Source organism: Dermochelys coriacea, chromosome 6, assembly GCF_009764565.3.
Source record: "Dermochelys coriacea isolate rDerCor1 chromosome 6, rDerCor1.pri.v4, whole genome shotgun sequence".
NCBI classification, from domain to species: Eukaryota; Metazoa; Chordata; order Testudines; family Dermochelyidae; genus Dermochelys; species Dermochelys coriacea.
This window is the reverse complement of record NC_050073.1, coordinates 47,017,715-47,036,033: the sequence shown is the minus strand read 5'-3', so window position 1 is coordinate 47,036,033 and position 18,319 is coordinate 47,017,715. Positions and strand designations below refer to the sequence as shown.

Genomic DNA, 18,319 nt, shown 5'->3' with positions numbered 1-18,319 from the left:
TCTGCTTAAATCTCTTCACTTAAAGCTAAGCAAATGTTTACATATCTTCCTGAATCAAGGCCTAAATGAGATCAGAATTTGGCCTTTTTACGGGAAAAAATAATACATTTTATTTTGAGCAATCCAAAAGAAACAAACTGCTAAAATATGTACAAAAATATATATGGTTTTTAACTTCACAATTCTATGTTAAAATTGCTAAAACATTATTTTCCCCTCAAAAGGTTATGGGGGAATAAGCAAAACTTCTAATCGTTTCTGGATTTCTTTTCAGCAAGTTTCTGTCTGAAACAAATTTTTATGGTTGAACTAGAAATAGGGATTAGTGAACATTATGGAGTGTAGTTTTGTGAAATTTTAAACAACTGTACTGAGCTTTACAAGGTACTCAAAACCAATTTTAATTCACAGGTCTTATTTCCCTGAAAGTTAAAATACATGCTGTTTTCCAGAGATGCTGCAATTATTTGAAAACATTTGTTTCCTAGGTAGAGGAAGGCCTGTGCTATGTAAAAGTAATAGAGGAACTTTCCAAAAATATAGTCTGGCACAATGAGGTTCCTATATATGGCATTAAAACTATGTCTACTTTTTATGAGAATTTTTTTCACTCCCCTCTTTGTTCCTTATGTCCTAAATTTTTCACTTTCATTTTATCATTGGATTTTCTTCTCTGTTCCTTTTTTTCTAAGCAGAACTCAGTGATGTTTAAGTCAAACTTTCAAACCTCCATGTTCCAGTGGGTTCAAAATTAGATAAAAGGGATTCACTTGTCCGCAGAAAATTTGAGAAAAGGTTATAATATAAAATGGTGACTTCCCTTTAAGCAGTGCAAATACCACTGTTAGATATTCTCCAGGTCAACATGGAATACACACTGACTGTAAGGGCAAAAGTAGAACTTCATTGACTTCAATTGCCTTTCCCCTTGAAAAAACAATCAGCGTTCTTGAGGACAGAAGGCCACCTCTGACTGAGGACACTTTTGATAAACAGCAACTTTTTATCATCACTACTTTCCAAAAATCGCAGTACCGGAAAATATTCAATATTCACAGCTGACTTGAAAGTGAGCAATGTACATGCATACAAAAGTGGATTTTCATTCCATGTTAACTGGTAAAACTCCATAATTCCTCCATGAAAAGGGAAAAACCAACAACCACAACCTGCCTTAGCCTGCATAAACTTTAAAAACATAATAATAGGTGCCAATAGGACAGTTCCAGAAGCCTTGTGTTAAGCACTGGGAAAGTACATCTTTAACAATAGCTTTAAATAGAGATAATGAAGACAAAAGTATAATCTGAACCATATTTAATGGGCATCATTATTCGTCTTTGCCAAATTCACACTCTGGTTTTCTTTACTTTCAGTAGGGAAAGCAGTTGTTCTTAACAGCAGACGTGTACTGGGTATGTCCTACTTGCCACCTGGCATAGTAGTAACTAGATGAGCTGTGAGTGGGAGAGATTTCACATTCAGCTTACAAACAGGGGGAGGAAAGCTCATTGGGAAAGATCAGTTCAGTTTTTTTTGCCTAGAATTACAGCATGTTCAAATATCAAATGCTAAGTACCAGTTATGGGGAAGGGACTTTCCTAGTGAGTAACACAGAGATTTCACTCTCACTGCACCGCTTCTCTTAACTCTCTCACAAACTTCTTGCTGCCTAAAGCATTCTCTCTCCCATCTTAATCACGTTAAGCTCTGTTCCCCAAAACACCTTACTCCATTAAAGTGAATGGGAGACTTGTCACTGACTTCAATGGAGGTATGATTTCACCCCGGGCAACTTCAGGTTTCAACATCTTCCCTACATCAGAAAGCTAATCAGTATCCAGATCTATTCCTGTGTCTATATTTATCTAAATATAAAGTATCAAATTTAATTCAATCTAATCGCCTTCAACTAGAGTAGTAGGAGCCATTAGTAGCTTACTAAGATGAAGTAAAAGCTTTTGGCTGCAATATTGAATAACTTCCTCCAAGAAACCAATTTAAGTCAAAATAGTCCCCACAACTGCTGGCTCAATTAAGTTCTTTGAGGCTGTCTACACTACAGGGGAAAGACGATCTAAGCTATGCAATTTGAGTTATGTTAGTAGTGTAACTCAAGTTGACATAGCTTAGATACTGCTGGGTCCACACTACGCTATGTCGACGGGAGAGCCCCTTACTCTTCTTCTTCCGATGGAGTACTGGCATCAATGGGAGAGCAATCTGCGGTCAATTTAACGGGTCTTCACTACGAACACCACAGCGTTGATCTCCAGTAAGCCCTAAGTCTCCTGGGTCCCACAGCTAATTCTGAGAGGGAAATAGTTACTTTCCTGAAGCCATAGAAAGGCTAATTAGGCACTCCCCTAACCAAGGGGCAAGACTCTGTCTCTGCACAGCTCCATTACTCTGTAGTAATCAGGGCCCTGGTAATGATCTCCTTGGAAGTCTCCATCAGCATGCTAAATCCTTCCAAACTACTTAATACAGGGGTAGGTTCGTGTTACTGTCAAATTACACACACAAAACATCCCTGAGATGCCAGAAAAACCATAGAAATATCATACTGGAATTCCAATTGCCACTGACTTTGTGGAAAATATTTAAAACACTCCCTTGCCATAAAGCTTTTTAACATAATGTAACCCTTCTCACTTCTCTGCTTCAATAAACCGTTCTTTATAAATCATCTGGAAAACATGGGTGAAGTCATTGATCAGAAAGAGAGAGATTACAGCCACCTCTCACTCTTAATACACTCGGTGTTTTAGATATTTCCATGAAATTCAAGTATTGGCTATATTTCTTATATTCAGCATTGTCTGAGGTAATTTAACACCATATGCTGCTTACAAGGCTGCCCTACCCTTGCTTTTTCTGAGTTAAACCTGCCCCACTGGAAAATTAAGTAGTGCCAGCAAAAAATATCAGGCCCATGCACACACCAAATCTGTCTAAGTTAGTTGAATTTCACTGGTGTGACAAAGATGTAAGGGCTTGATTCCATTAGGTGCTAAGCCCCCTCAATTGCCACTGACTTCAATGGGAGGTCAGCATCTTACAGGATTCAGCTCTAGGTAAGATGAGAATTAGACTCATCATCTAATTTCTAGAGAAGCCAAACCACCCATTTCAAACTGGCAAGCTGACTTTTTTCCCCCAGATGAATGAATGCTTGGAAACCCCACACATAATGTTAGTAAAGCATGCAAGAGTACAGCTGGGTGTAGCCTAGCATTTACAACCAGGTAAATAGACTTGTGGCTCATTGGGACAAAGCAAAAAAAACAAAAAAAACCCCTAGTTAATAATAATACCAATCTTATCTTTTCCCTTAATTTAGAATCAAATTTATTTTTGGAAGCTCAATTTACTTTTCCCCCCATGTTTCTGATTACAATTTAGAGATGATTCTTTCTTCCTTCTAATTAATCTGTTAATAAATATACAAATATACCGAGGGTGCTCTGTAGTAAACAAAAAAAGTCCCCAAACAATAAAACCTCACCTCAGTACAAACAATTGTTATATGCATGAAACTATAATACAAATTAATTACACGTGACACATGACATCTAATATGAATCACTTTTGCATATATAAAATAATGGCACTGCTTCTGTAAGGGAAATTGCATGCCACCCTATCAAAAAAAAAAAAACAAAAAACAAAAAACCCCCTCCAAAGAAGTCAAATCATGATGTCCTTGCCATACTAGATACTGAAATTGAGTAATCTGGGAAGGAGATGGCAAATTTCCCCATTAAATATCTGAATACGTATACTCCTGTTTAGAGTAAGAATTCTAATGTGTAACATGCCAAAGCCTGTACTTAAAGAGGTCTTTTCAGAGACCCCCTATGTTCAGCTAGGACTCAAGAGGTGAAGAGGCCTTGTTCTGAACCTCTGCTTTGATCAAATTTTATGCACAGTGCCCATTTAAATGCATCCTTCAGGAGACTGACCATTCTGATTTACAATGGCTGATGGAAAACACTGTCAAAAACTACTTCAGGAATGAAAAATGCCTGAAGGAAACAAATCTCCCACAGCATAACTGAGTTATGTATGTTCATTACAGGATGAGAATGTTGACATTGGACCATATTTACTGATGATGTAAACAGGTATAACTCCATTGACTTCAAAGCGTATGATCATATACAGCCCACGAACGTGTGACTTTCTATGTGTGAAACATCCCTGTTCAGTGGGCCAGCACATATGCCACTTAAGCAGTCAAAATGAGTCATGCTTTGCTGGCCCTCTTGCACAATTTCACCTATGGCAATCTGCCTGAGAAATCTTACCATGTTACAATATGTCATTAAACAAACACTTATGGTGAGCTGCTAAAGATCTACTTTGAGAAACACAACCTCAGCAATCTCATGCATAGTGGTACGAATAAAGCACAATATTAGACAATTCTAGCTGAAATTTTAAATTGCTTACGTTTCTTTAAAAATGAAATTAAAATAAATGATTTTAGTGGGCTCGTCTCAGTTCATTAAGGATCCATGCTCAGTGAATGGGACTATTTTGCTTAACTGACTAACCATTTAACAATTCCCATCCCCTGGTGCATAGGGTCCTCATTGATTATAGTTACATAATGAATTGTTTTTACTTAGATTTTTCCTTGAAGTGAAGTTAGATAGACTATTGCTGGTAATTCGATTTCTTGCTGATAATATGCACAATCAATTCAGTGTACCTTACTGCACGCCATCTTAGTTTACACAAATACTTTACATAAATACTGTACAAAGGAGACGGAAACATGAGGCAATGCAGCTGCAGCTATTTTATGTTGTTTGAATAGTTTTCTTTCATTTTCTTTGATCTTTATATAGTTTTCCAACTTCTTGTTTCAACAAGTAAACAATATTTCTCTTGGCATTTTTAATAAGCAGAGTTTAAACGAAAAGATGGATGAAATGGAATCCAAAAGAGAACATCACATAATTTTAATTAGACAGTTAAAATATCAGCAAGATAATGTAACATGCAATAATTATTGGGAAAAACAGGTTGTGCTAACCTCACATCTTATGATAATATCTGAGAGCAGGGATAGATAGAGCCCTATTCTGCAAGAAACAAAATATTGCCATCTTTTTGATCATTTCCTACTTTTAGGTTTTGAAATATGTGTTTGAGTTGTGGTCACTGCATTTATTTGTCAACTTAAATAACAAGGTTCGCTAGGGAACATACTCAAAATATGATTGATGGGGGAACAGCAACAGACAGTTTTGAAACTGAAGGGTAACTGCACAGATTGTTAAGATAATAAAGAACAGACATTTATTATGTATCAGCTCAAGTTTTCGTGTCTTTTCCCACTCGCCCCAATAAAAATTATTGGCATTATATATCCATGGGCGTTTAAAAAAAATAGAGATAAATAGTTTTGTCCTTTTGGGGTTCTCTCATTGTAGTCCTAGTTGTAATCATTCTAAACTGTCACAGTTTGCCTATACCTGCAGATCCTGAATGCACCTGACAAACTCCTCAGGGCTGGAAGGTGATTTTAAAAGATTCTGGTGTAATACAGACTCTACCAAAGCCCTTTTTTTCTTTAACTCTATTTTTCTCTAGACATTTATTACCATAAATGTCTTTGAGATGAAGTGACTAGATATTTCTGTATTTCCACTTAGTGAAGGTGCTGCAACTGGAGAAAATATGATTTCAATTAGCATCCCTCCTTACATGTAAGTGTCTTCCAGGTAGGAAATGGGAACTGCCAAATTTATGCAAGTCTTACGTGCTTATATCAGAAAGCAATGCCAATTTTTAAAAATTTGGACCTGACTTTTAAAAATATTAAAAAGAAGAATAAAATGTACGCTTAATTATGCTCAAAAGACATCAGTAGCACATTGCATCTGTGAGTTCCAGGCCCAGTTCCATGTGATTTTGATTTTCCCAACTCTCGATCTACAAGGTGGCCCAACACTACTACATCCCAGTCTTCATGTTAGCTTCTTGCTGATTTTGTGTTTCATCTGTGGTCAGGAATTCATCACATGGTCCTGTTCGATTATCTGACTGTTCTTTATGTACCAAGTGCACCATTTCTTGAGATTTGCTGGCTTCTCCATTCAGTCCACCCATCTTCTTGTCTGACACTGACCCTTTGCCATTGTTAATCACTAGCTTTTTCTTCTGCCCACATCTAGAAAAAATAAGCAATACAAATGGAGATTATGGAACTGGGAAGCACAACATACAGAGTAGATATTCTAGAAAGGGGGCAAAGGAAATAAAACTTGAGTTTGTCAATGGAGAAAAGCTAAAATATAATACATAAAGCTTTTGTCTTTAATGGATATATTAAGTTTTTCTGGTGGGATATCCAAAAGTATCCACCACTGTCCTTATTCTGCTCCCATTGACTTAAGTGGGAAGACAGTTCTTTTGAAAATCCCATCCTTCATATATTGCTCAATTATTTTTAGAACTAGGTCTGAAGGTTCAACATTTGGAACTGGTAATATTTCAGTCCAGGGTTCCAGCCTATCTACAGTTATCTCAGAGGATCATTTTTCTCTTCTGTTCTCTTTTTAGTGTGTCTGGACTGGAATCATGCTGACCATGCTATAGAAGGGGTCACAATGCTATCATCAACAGTTTAGCTTGTTAAAGGCTATATTGAGGATGGAAAATAAAGACTGGGCTTAGATATTATGCCTCAGATTCTTAGCTACATCGTGGATGCAGCTAAGGGTGAGGTCATACATAAGTCATTTGAGGCTTTCTGATCCTGGTTCTATGCTGACCAATCCCTCATGTACTTCTGAGCAGCCTTAGTACAGCTACAAACTATATCTGCAGTATTGCCCCAAGGGGTTGATATGTCAGCTGACATTCATTATAATGCATCAGAACTCTGGAAAAAGGGGGTGGGAACAGTCACTGCTTCCCCCTAACACATCCCTGTGTTATGCTGTAGGAGGAGTGGCATAGAAGCTAGCTGTGCTGGTTCTGTACCATTCAGGGATATCTCATGGAGCTGGTTAAACTGGCTTTCTGGTTATGTTGCACAGTTAAATATAAGATGTGCACAGTTAAATATAATTAATTAAAGACATAGACATGCAGCACTATTCTTTGAAAACAACTACAATGTTTATGCAAACATCTTTTAAAATGCTTCCTGCTTTGGCTAAGTGAATTCCATTTGAACTACTAATTTGGCAGTTAAATTATTTCTCCATCTTTAGTCTGAATCAAGTATATATGTATATATATATTTTTGTCAGACAGACATACGACAGCTGTTTTAGCCAAGGTGACAGAGAGCAAATCCGCCTTGTCTCAATTTCACTATGTTTACTTTATGCAACACATGTGAGCAAATTCAGCCCTGAATTACACTCACACAACACCAATACAGAAAATAGTATACAGTAATGGGATTCCATGGGATGTCAGGCAGAGCATAATTTCTTTCCAAAATGATATCTAAACTGTGCTGCATTCTATCACGGATTGTGGAGGAAAGGACCCTCCACATGAATATTGTGGAGGGGTTATTCGGACTAGAAAGGTGGATTCTTTACATAAAATATTCATTCATTTTGTTGGGGCTCCACAACCCAGGTAGGAATTGTGAAAAAAGGAAAATTTAAATAAGATCAAGCTATTCCCTATTCAACAAAATGATCTACTTCTTTGGTTGGAATTTCTAAGACATTCTGTGTCACATAAACCTCCAAGCTAGAGAGGCTCAGTTTCTTGAGCAATGAATCAAACATTTCAGTGCTTAGGCAAGTCAAAGATTTCTTGTGAAAATTGGATTCTGAAGCATTAAAATATATACTTCCTGGACCCATCCTGACCAGTGTGTATGAGGAGGAGACTGAAAATATATGTGATTGGTTGGTTAAAGTTCAATTAAGTATTGGAAACACATCATAATTTAGCTGGTCATTAAAAAATATATGTGTGAAAGCCTTCCAAATTCTATTTTCTAACTCTGAAACAACCCACTCACAAAACCTTCAGTTTACTCCATCCTGCTTTTCAGCAAAGATCTCACAATAAAGTTGCTATTGTGAGATCATAAATTACTATATTCATATTTCTAAGACTTATAATTTTTGGAAAATAGTCTACAGTATACTTATCAGGTAGTATAAATTACTGTAAGTAATTAAAACTAACTTACACTTGTCAAATAGATGAGCAAAAAGTTACCCATGCTTTTTTTTTTTTAATAAAAACCCTGTATTTATTAACGTAAGGCCTGATCCAGTGCCCCTTAAAGTCAATGGAAAGATTCCCCTTCACTTCAATGTATGTTGGAGCAGACCCCTACTTTCTACTTCACAAAATTTTCCTCCCAGTCAGTACAAATTAGCAGGGGGCTGTGCACGTGTGTACCCACCTAGCGTTACACTGTACATATCATTTAAGTCCCTGAATTTCAAAGTAAAAAAATATGTTTTTAATCAATAAAAGCAGTTCATAATTTATAGCTTCCTGATAGAATCTGTCCAGAAATGAAACAAACAATCAATTTGTATTTGATCATGGACGGACCTGTCTGTTTCTATGGTGATTTGCGGGGGAAGGGGAGGGGGAGAAGGCAGTCTCAGTTTTGTAGACATACCAGAGTGACACAAATCAATAAACCATAACATTCACCTATAAATTTCTAGATCAACTAACAAGAGGGAGGTTGTAGATTCTTGTGTGTTTTACCATGTGACATAGCCTAAAGAAATTGCTACTCTAAACTATCCAAGGAGCACATTTAATGTGGATATAGTCATAGGACCATAACCTCAGCTGGTGTAAATCGGCACCACCTCTGTTGACGTGAACAGAACTATATCATTTTACACCAGCTGAGGACCTGACCCTCAAATCACAGTCTGAGTTCACCCAATTTGTACTTCCCTGCCTCATATAAGCCTGCTTTAGTCTGGTGCAGGGTCTAATCAAAGGTTCCCTCCCTCCAGCTTTAATTTACACTATGGTATCCTGCTAGTGGAGATCGCATTTCAATATCTCCTCCCTATTAAGCATCACTCACTTTCTTGGGCATACAGGCCCCAGAGGTGAGATAATCACTGCTTTCGAGGAGGGCCAGTGTAAACCAGGAACAAATTTAGCTCCCTTTGTACTATGACAAAAGTGTATGAGAATATTTGCACTGATCGAAAGTTCAGGTTTAATATAAAAGTGGTAATTTATTACCAACAAATATTAGTAACTGTTCTGAGGTTTACTAAGAGAAGAAAGACAGTCTTGTGTTTAGGACTTAGAGTAGGGAGACCTGGTTTCCACAGACTTCCTGGTTAAACTTGGGTAAGTCATGTCACCTTTCTGTGCCTCGAAAGGCACAGTTTCTCCATCTGTAAAATGGGGCAAATAGCATTTATCTATCTCACAATGGTGTTGTGAGGGTCTTTTCACTAATGTTTGTAAAAACATTCTGAGATCCTCATATGGAAGGTGCTGTAGAAATGACAGTATAAGCTAAAAGAACAAGGAAGAAAAGTAGTGAACTTGACACTGCCAAGGAATATTCTGAATACTTAAAAGATTTCTCCTAAATTGTTAGACCCTTTGCTTACTACAGGGTTTCCCTCAACCACTCTTAAAACAAAGGTCAAAACTGTGGCTCATGTCAGCCAAGATCCAAAGGACCTCCTTCTCCCTCCTCCCATTCAATTCTTCTCCCAGTTCCAGCCTTCTAACAAAAGAACCTTTCCTCCAGGTCTCAGCACCAGCTTCAAATTCCCCACAGCAGAACCCCTTCATAGTATGCTGGAGGGGCTAGGGAATTGATTCTTTGCAGCTGATCCAGCACGGCAAACTCCTGCAATCGGGATTGGCAGTTGTGACCTTTCCTTTAGCTAGTGGGAGCAGGTGAATCCTGTCTCTAGAGTCCTCTGGATGGGGTATATACAGCTTATCACACAGAGTAACTGTACTCTTGTGGCCTATGCAATGCACATCATCGGCTTATGTTTAGTTAATCTGGGGACCAGCTTGTTATTTACTGTACATGCTTCTGTTCACATTCATCTAGCATATTATTAACTTTCATTAACTTCAGAAGAAGCAGGATCAGGCCATTAGTATGTAAGACACAGAGAGAAATTATTACCTTACTCTGCCATGCATAAGTTCAGTTTTTGTCACTGTGAAAACGAACAACAATAATGACCCACTGATTTCAATAGTGCTCCACCTAAGTGCAAGGATTTACTTCACAGTGCTCAGCACAGGACCAGAGCCTCAAACTTCAGCAATGTCTGATAACTACTGTTTATTACAAAAGAAGAGGTGTGCTGTTCACAGAGATTGCCATTTTGGCAGAAACTCTTCTCTGTACTTTTCCAAAGCTACCAGAAACTTCACAGATCTCCCAATAATAAAGACAGCAAGGCAGCATGTTCTCCAACAATGACCTCCTCTAACCAAAGCTTGAAACGGGCTTCCTTACCTTCTCCGACTGTTGACAGCAATGCAGACTGCCAGAATCAATGTCAGTGCCAGAAGAGAAGCCACTATGATCAACCATTCTGTGGGTGGAATTGGGAAATAATTTATCTTCTATTCTAATTTGCAATTTGACACAATAGCAGGAACTTGGACACTTTTGCATTCGTTTACAATACACCTCTCCCATTATTGTCAGGGTTTTTTCTAATATGCAAGGATGTAAATATAATACGGTACTAACACAAGAGTGTAAGTAATACTGTGCCAAGATATTACTGATAGTTACCGAGCATGTGAATGAGAAATATATTTAATTATGCGCATGTCAAATTAAATGAAACTGTCACTGACTGTTAACTTCTGGAAACTCTATACTGTGAGTCAGTGATTGGGCCAATAGAGAGGGAAAGGATTTGCATTAGTCATTTACTTCTTCAGCGGGAGAGAGGGGCCTGGTTTTGAGATATCTGAAACAATATGCAAATAGAGATGACTTAAAAGCAGAGTGGAAGGTCTACACTTTTCTTCATTTTGCCATTTAAAGTGAGATCCTAAACTTTGCCCTCCATTTTTGGTTTCAGAAAAAATGGACCATACCAGCAGCAATATGGAAATATGGAAACAGAAGAGAAAGGCTTTTTTGTTTGTTTCCAGTAAATAAATTCCCTTACACTGTTTACAATCCAAACATTGCATCATAGAGCTACTACATGAGAACCTGACAATGACTGTAAATTCTGAGCTTGATTCTGAATTCATTTACCCCAGTGTAAATTGAGAGTAAATCCACTACATCAATGGAGATATACCAATGTAAGTGAGATCAAAATTAGGCCCAGCAGTGATCCTTTTATGGGATCACTTCCATTGATATTGTGTTAGGCATGATACAATGGGAGTAGAATCTGGTATGATATCTTTCTAACACATAATCATACACATCGTAGACAATACATTAGAAAGAGCATCTGTGGCATATGCAGAATCTCCCAGTGCTCTAGATCTCTATTTTCACCTTTCCATCTGTCCTGAATATTTTGCTTCAGAGCTGAAGAACTGAATGCATTGACAGGAGTGTGGATTAGCTATGATCTCCTGTAATAACCTCTTCATCTCCATTTCTTTAATTCTGTGATCAGCTTGCCAAAGGCAATCGCTTCAGATACTAACCTGGTATTTGGGCTGATCTCGGCTGTGAAGCTATTTTTGGTGATGTGACCTGTCCAGATGGATTTGCTCTTCTGCCACCATGTTTGTTAGGTATAGAACCTAGACAACAAAAACATCCATTATGACCAACAAGCCTAGAGGATATTTAACAGGAAGCTATACATTATAGACATGCCCTTTCACAATTAAAAGGATGATATGACTACAAAGTTCACCTTGAGTCCAGAAAGAAAGAGTTTACACTGCAAAATCTCAGACTAAAGTAGCATAGAAAAACATTGCACAGCCCACAGCTCACCAAAATACGTTCATAATCAGTATAACTAGGGCTGGCCTCATTATCTTGAATTATATGATTCATTTTTCTCAACAATAACATGTTGTTGTTTTTGGGCGGTTTTCACTTTTCATCATGCTACTGTTTCATGGGTTAAAATGTGAAGCTGGTCAGGAAATTTCCACAGAAAAAATGCTGTTTCATTGAAATAAAAATGTTTTGCAGAAATGTATTGATTTTGATGAAATTTCTGACAGTAAGGTTTCTGAGGTCCAGGAAGGACTGTCTGGTCAATTCGAGAGAGACAGAGACAGAGAGAAACTGAAATCCTGACCTTTTTGATCCAAAAATGAAGGTTTCAACACAAATCTGTTTCATGAAAACTTTCTAAAGGTTTTGTTTTCATTCCAATATGCAACAAAAACAAATTTGAAAACCTCAAATGTTCATGAAACAGAATTGTCATTTACTGGCCAGCTCTGATAGCTACTATCATGAAGAGGTCTCAAACTTCAGAATGTTGTTTCTAATGAAAGGATTGTCCTCTACCACTTGCAAATAGATCCCTTTGTCTTTTTATCACCATCATGCAGCTACAACTATTTTCTGGCCTTATATTGGATGGGACTCTGCCCTTAAACAACCAGTGGATATGCTGTTGAGCAAGGTGTGAGGTACTCTCTCCAAATCGGGCCAAGCACGCGGTCCTCTCAGCATTCTCAAAGCCTTCTGTCTGGGGAGCAAAAGAAGAACTGGATGTACTAGGACCCAAGTGATTCCATGATTTCATGAATCAAGTGGAGTCAGCCACACAGACTGACCAGAGTAAGTTTATAATCCATGCTATATGTGGATTTTACATTGGTATTGGTTAGCCAAATCAATCTGTAAGGTCACAAACATTGCTATATTGACATCAACTGATCACACTATAGAGATAGATACAGTGGATTAAGCTTGGAGCAGGTATCTCTTTCATGCTGAACCACAACATCACTGTGTCAGTTGGTGTTGGTTTTATAAAATGGTCCTTCTAGACCCTCGGCACTCTGTTTAGGTATTGGTATGGTTACAGTTCTCAGAGGTTTCATGTTCCAGAAGTGAAGCCCTCTGGAAGACAAGTTGTCTTGACATTGAGTTGTGAAGTTGGATTAGGTCTGCAATTCAACCATATACCCCCACTCTGACCTATTTCTCATAAAATAACATTTGCTGGGCCATGCACCGATCAACTTAATTCTTGAGTATGGTAACATCTTGGCCTTCTCTATCCCCACGTTGGTGCCAATTTCCAGTCAAGCCACCCCGCCACATACACCTATAAACCCTTTGAATTCCTCATAGATTCTCCCTTGTCCTGTTTAAACTTTCTCTCACCTTCAAGGCACTTCACGACTCCTCTCTGGCCAGAATCTCTGACCTCATTTCCTAATAATAGCTGGCAAACACAGAACTAAGAAGCACATTTTTTTTTCTGCTGTTAACAGGCTATTCATGAAACCTCCAGATGTTTTTACTTATGTCTGATGGGCTACTTCGTGCTATCTCATGGGAAATTCATAGCTCAGCACCAAGAACTGAGCACTGAATTTAGCATCTGGGAGAGCTGACCTGGTCTCCAAGAAAACAGACAAAGATGGTTAGACTATTACTGCGGATTGTGTACCCACAGACTTCAAGAGACATAGTTACCTGATCAGGGGCCCTAGCATGATATTCCAACCCCTTTGAACTGAACAGCTAACTTTTGTTTAGCAATAAAGCCCAGATAGTAACTAAAGATTTTAGCTGTCTAGAACTATATAATCAATACCACAGAAATAGTCACAATATCTAGGATTCAACTACGCAACTTAACATCACAGGCCCAGATTATCCCCTCCATAGGAGACACTTGCAGGAAGTAGATAGACGGGGCTCTAGAGACCTCTGTGAGGTTCACCTTATGACTTCTTAATCACATTCTTTCTTTGTGAAGAATCAAATATGTATTTGGATTTCTTCAGTGCATGGTTTCACTATCCCACTGTGGCTTTTGGGCAAAAGATCAGTCATATGTATGATGTCAGACCACAGCTGAACATGACTATAGAGGGAAAGCAAGTCAAAACATGAGGTATAGCAGACTGAGCAAAGAATTTCTTCAGAATGAGCCTTTAAATATGTTCTATTAACACATGAAGTGAACTTTCTTTGTCATCCCATTCATGCTTCGCAGGGCCCATCTTATGAAAAAAAAACCCTTCCTTCCCTACCTCAATGTGTGCACACATTTTCCACTGTGGTAGAGTTGTGACCTAGCATTCGCTCTGCTTTGTTATGATGCCACAGCACTAAAAGAAACAGACGCACAGCATGCCATGCCGGAAAAATGTTGGGAAAACGTGGGCCTCATGAACTCTGTTGCTCCGTTAATGTCACGTCCTTGATTCTGCTAAGAATCTAAGCAGATGATCCTAGAAAGTTACCTCTGCACCAGCTCTGTCTGATTTTACATAATTAAAAAAGGAAAGGAACCAAACACTTCTACACAGTGTTGAATGTATACACAGTAAATTAGGGAGACGGTCTAATAAAACGGGGGACTGGAAGTCAGGAGACATGAGTTCGCCTTTGCAAGTTACACATTTAAATATTACAAAAAAAAATAGCAGTTTCAAAAATATATTTATTAAATTTATAATACTTGAGGCATCTATACTGTGCAAAATTTAGCCTCTAAAGGCAGTTTTTTTATCTGGTTTATTTTGCTGAGTTTGTATCATGTTGTTCATTAAGATCTGAAAAGACTGAGGGCTGGGTTCTGATCTCACTTAAACCAATGTAAATAACACTTCCTCCACCAAAGCCAATGGAATTATGCCAGTGTAAAACTGGTGTGAGATGAGAGTAACATCTACAACCTTTAATATAACCCAGCTAGAGTCCAGAAACTATAGAAATCAAATCAGTGTGTCTCTACCATAGAACCAACTCATTTTTCATATTCCAAGCTCCTTTCAAAATCAAATTAAAAAGTTCATTTGATGAAAATTCTAACTCTTTTAAACTATTAATGTTTCATGACTCTCTTCTAAAATACTTTGATGAGAGATGTGGTATTAATACAAGTTCATATTCTTGGTTGTGTGCAACAAATGGCTGTAGGTTGTTGGACATAGTCTCTGCTGGCAAGTCTGTATTAACTTCTATGGAATTATACCAGCAGGTAATTTGGTGCAGCATGAGTAAGAAGGTGTAGCATTTAGGAAAACCTTAGCCTCTGGGTTGATAATTTAAATGAAAAGTACATTTGGGCATACAGCCTCTTAATTTAAAAAAATAATTACTTGCATGTTGCAACATGGAACAACAAAATTTACAGTGTGATCAATGCATGTTATTTCTTTATGCGAACTAGTTCTATCAGAAACAAGCTTTTAAAACTGAAGCAGCTGAGAAATGAAAAGCCTGTTGCTTCCTAGCACCCATAGATGTCAATAATCACTGATGGGTTACTTAACAGCAAAAATTACTGGGGAGGGGGGGGAACCCATACTGGAAATTATCTTCCATGGTACATGTCCATAATATCAGGAGGGTGGGGTGAAGGCTGGTTGGAAAAAATGCTACTTTGCTAGCATTCAAAATAACTGCCGTTAGATGACAGAAAATAAAATAAATAAAATGATCAGGAAGATGGAACAAAAATGTTCTATGGTTTGAGCCTTTAGTATAGAAAATACTATCTCCACAGCTTGACAATAGAACACTAGCAATTGCAATCAGATGTTTTGTTATGCATTTATTTCTCTAAAAAAAGAAAAGGAGTACCCGTGGCACCTTAGAGACTAACAAATTTATCAGAGCATAAGCTTTCGTGAAGTGAGCTGTAGCTCACGAAAGCTTATGCTCTAATAAATTTGTTAGTCTCTAAGGTGCCACGGGTACTCCTTTTCTTTTTGCGAATACAGACTAACACGGCTGCTACTCTGAAACCATTTATTTCTCTGATATTCTAGAGAGGTTTCCCAGAGTTGGTGAAAGGAAGAAATGCTACTTATCTTCTCTGAGAAGAAAGATTGCTGGAAACACGAGTGTTAAATCATCCCACTCCACATAGTTCTACAATTAAAACACTTTCTCTTTCATGCACATTGGTAGGAGGCTATTTTCTAGCTTTCAAAACTCCAATTAAAAGAAAAAACTTTTGGATCATAACATTTCCCCCAATACTTTACAAATTTACCTTTATATCCGGAGACATTAAAAAAGGGGTGAAGGATTAGATACAATTATTGTAATTCATTGTTCTTACTGGTGGCTGTAGAAGCTGGTCCTCTGCCATGTCCACTTTCAATGTCAGAAAAAACTCCAGGTATCAAATTATCAATGGGATTGTTTGTGGGATATTTGTCTTCATTATCCCCTCCAGGTTGAATGCTCGGTGCCAGTGGATCTTTAGTTGAGTCTTCATGTTTGATACCATCATTGGAGACCACTGCTGTTATGATGATGCTTGAATCAATTTTAAACTTAATCTTTGTAGAACCACCACCATTATTTTCCTCTATAACAGGCCTTGATCTTTTACATTTTTATTGTATTTAGAGCTTAAGAAGAGAAAAGAAGAGCGGGTATGCCGCTTTCTTTCACATTGTCACTGGTTTCTCAACTTTTTAACTGACACCCCCTTGCTCTTCCTCAGGGTTCTGATTTAATTTAGAAGAGTCTCAGTGACAATGGACACAGAATCAAGACCACCAAAAAAATACAGCCCAAAACAAACAAACCCAAGAGCAAGAAGCAGCCAGGAGTGATTACAGATGCTGAGCATTGGAACTATGTCCAATAAATATGGCAATTATTTTTTCTTTAGAAATTTCACTAATTTCTTTTATGTTCTTGTCCTTAAGTGATACTGCTTAGAACAGGCTTCAGTGACATAAAAGGCGCATGCAACATAAGAAGGTCTGATGGAATGGCCTGGAGAATTTATGATATTGCAATTATTTTGTAAAATCCTGTCCCTGATCCTCTAAACAGTGCTCTTCTATAAAGAGGTTACTGGTGAGCCACAGGAGCAAGCCATCAGAAAATCTCACCAAAAACACCATCACCGCACCAGATTTATATCCCCCAATTACAAGCACACCAGAATATAAACTCAGAGATGGTAATCTAAAGGTTAACAGGAATGCAAGATCAAAAATGAGACTGCTTGGCATAACCAAGTTGTACAACTTGCAAAATGATAGAGTAGTAAGAAGAATGATTATTAGAACACCTAGCATTACCTAAGGAGACAAGGAGAATAGCCCTCATGCAAGCTCATTATGTACCAATCCAACAACACAAAGAGGAAACTCTTAACACAAAAAGAAACAAGTCAAGAATAAACTCAAACAAAAAATAATTTCACAATATTACAGAAATTTTTGATTAGCTGATTTCCTGTAATCAGGTACAACAACATGCCACAACTTATTAAGAGTTATCAATAGACTTTTAGCATATTATAAATAGTGAAATAACAATTAAAACTATCTCATCCAAAAAAGAAGTAACAAGACTATAATTTATTATTCTTACTGGTACCTGTATGAGAAGATTCATTTTTATGCTCAGTTTCACTTGGAGGAATAATTCCAGGTAGCACATCATCCCTAGAGGTAGCTATGAGATACTTGTCTTCATTGCCCCAGCCAGGATGAGCACCGTGCAACAATGGATCTTGGGTTGAGCCTTTATGTGTGGCACCATCACTGGAGACCACAGCTGTTGTAATGATGGTGAAGCAATTGGGAACTTAATATTTGCAAAAGCAATAGCCACGTTAGCCTCATCTTCAGTGTTTGCCTCTATGCCTGGCCTTGCTCTAAAATTTCTGCTGTATTTAGAGTATCAGAGGATAGAAGCACAGAAGGCTTTTGATCCACATTTCTCACCTTTTCAACCAAAACTGTTGGATTACTATGGTTTAACAGAACCCTAATGATAACGGACATAGAAGCCTGAGCAGGGAAAGCAGAAGTATCTACTTGTCTCTGGAACTCAGGTCTGATCTCAGCCAATGGGAGAAGCCATCAGATAAGCTCACAAATACAGCAGTACTCATCAAATTTATTTCCGTAAATCAGAATGTCATTAAAGCACAACGAGACAGAAAATATTTAGGCTGCTGGTAGTATAGGATTAAAAAAATGGGATTTGGGAATTACCAGGCTCTATGTTCAACATATGTCTAGCAACCTGACCTGCCAAGACATTTAGGGTTTTCCCTGGTTTAGGTGAATCCCTGGTTGTCATAGAATAAGGAGAAAGCAAAATATACGATCAAATTCAATTCAAGTCTTAGATTCACAAATACATTTTTTAATCTTATTTTCACTATTCAATATGGTCTAGTCAGCACACAGAAAAAGC

At 37.8% G+C, this 18,319-nt stretch overlaps 1 protein-coding gene across 12 annotated transcripts in view; it reads right to left on the bottom strand.

Moving 5' to 3' along the window:
* Positions 1-510: 510 nt before the first annotated feature.
* CD44 (CD44 molecule (Indian blood group)) overlaps positions 511-18,319 on the bottom strand; it is a 102,524-nt gene continuing 84,715 nt past the window's right edge. For 9 of the 12 annotated variants that reach the window (XM_043515877.1, XM_043515880.1, XM_043515881.1 and 6 more), the window contains 5 exons: positions 17,492-17,671; positions 16,212-16,397; positions 11,638-11,736; positions 10,469-10,547; positions 511-6,184 (listed from right to left, as the gene is read on the bottom strand). In XM_043515877.1, the coding sequence (XP_043371812.1) occupies positions 5,968-6,184; positions 10,469-10,547; positions 11,638-11,736; positions 16,212-16,397; positions 17,492-17,671 (761 nt within the window). In that variant the 3' untranslated portion in view covers positions 511-5,967. The remainder of the gene's footprint in view (positions 6,185-10,468; positions 10,548-11,637; positions 11,737-16,211; positions 16,398-17,491; positions 17,672-18,319) is intronic. The other 3 variants (XM_043515878.1, XM_043515887.1, XM_043515888.1) reach the window with 3 other exon arrangements.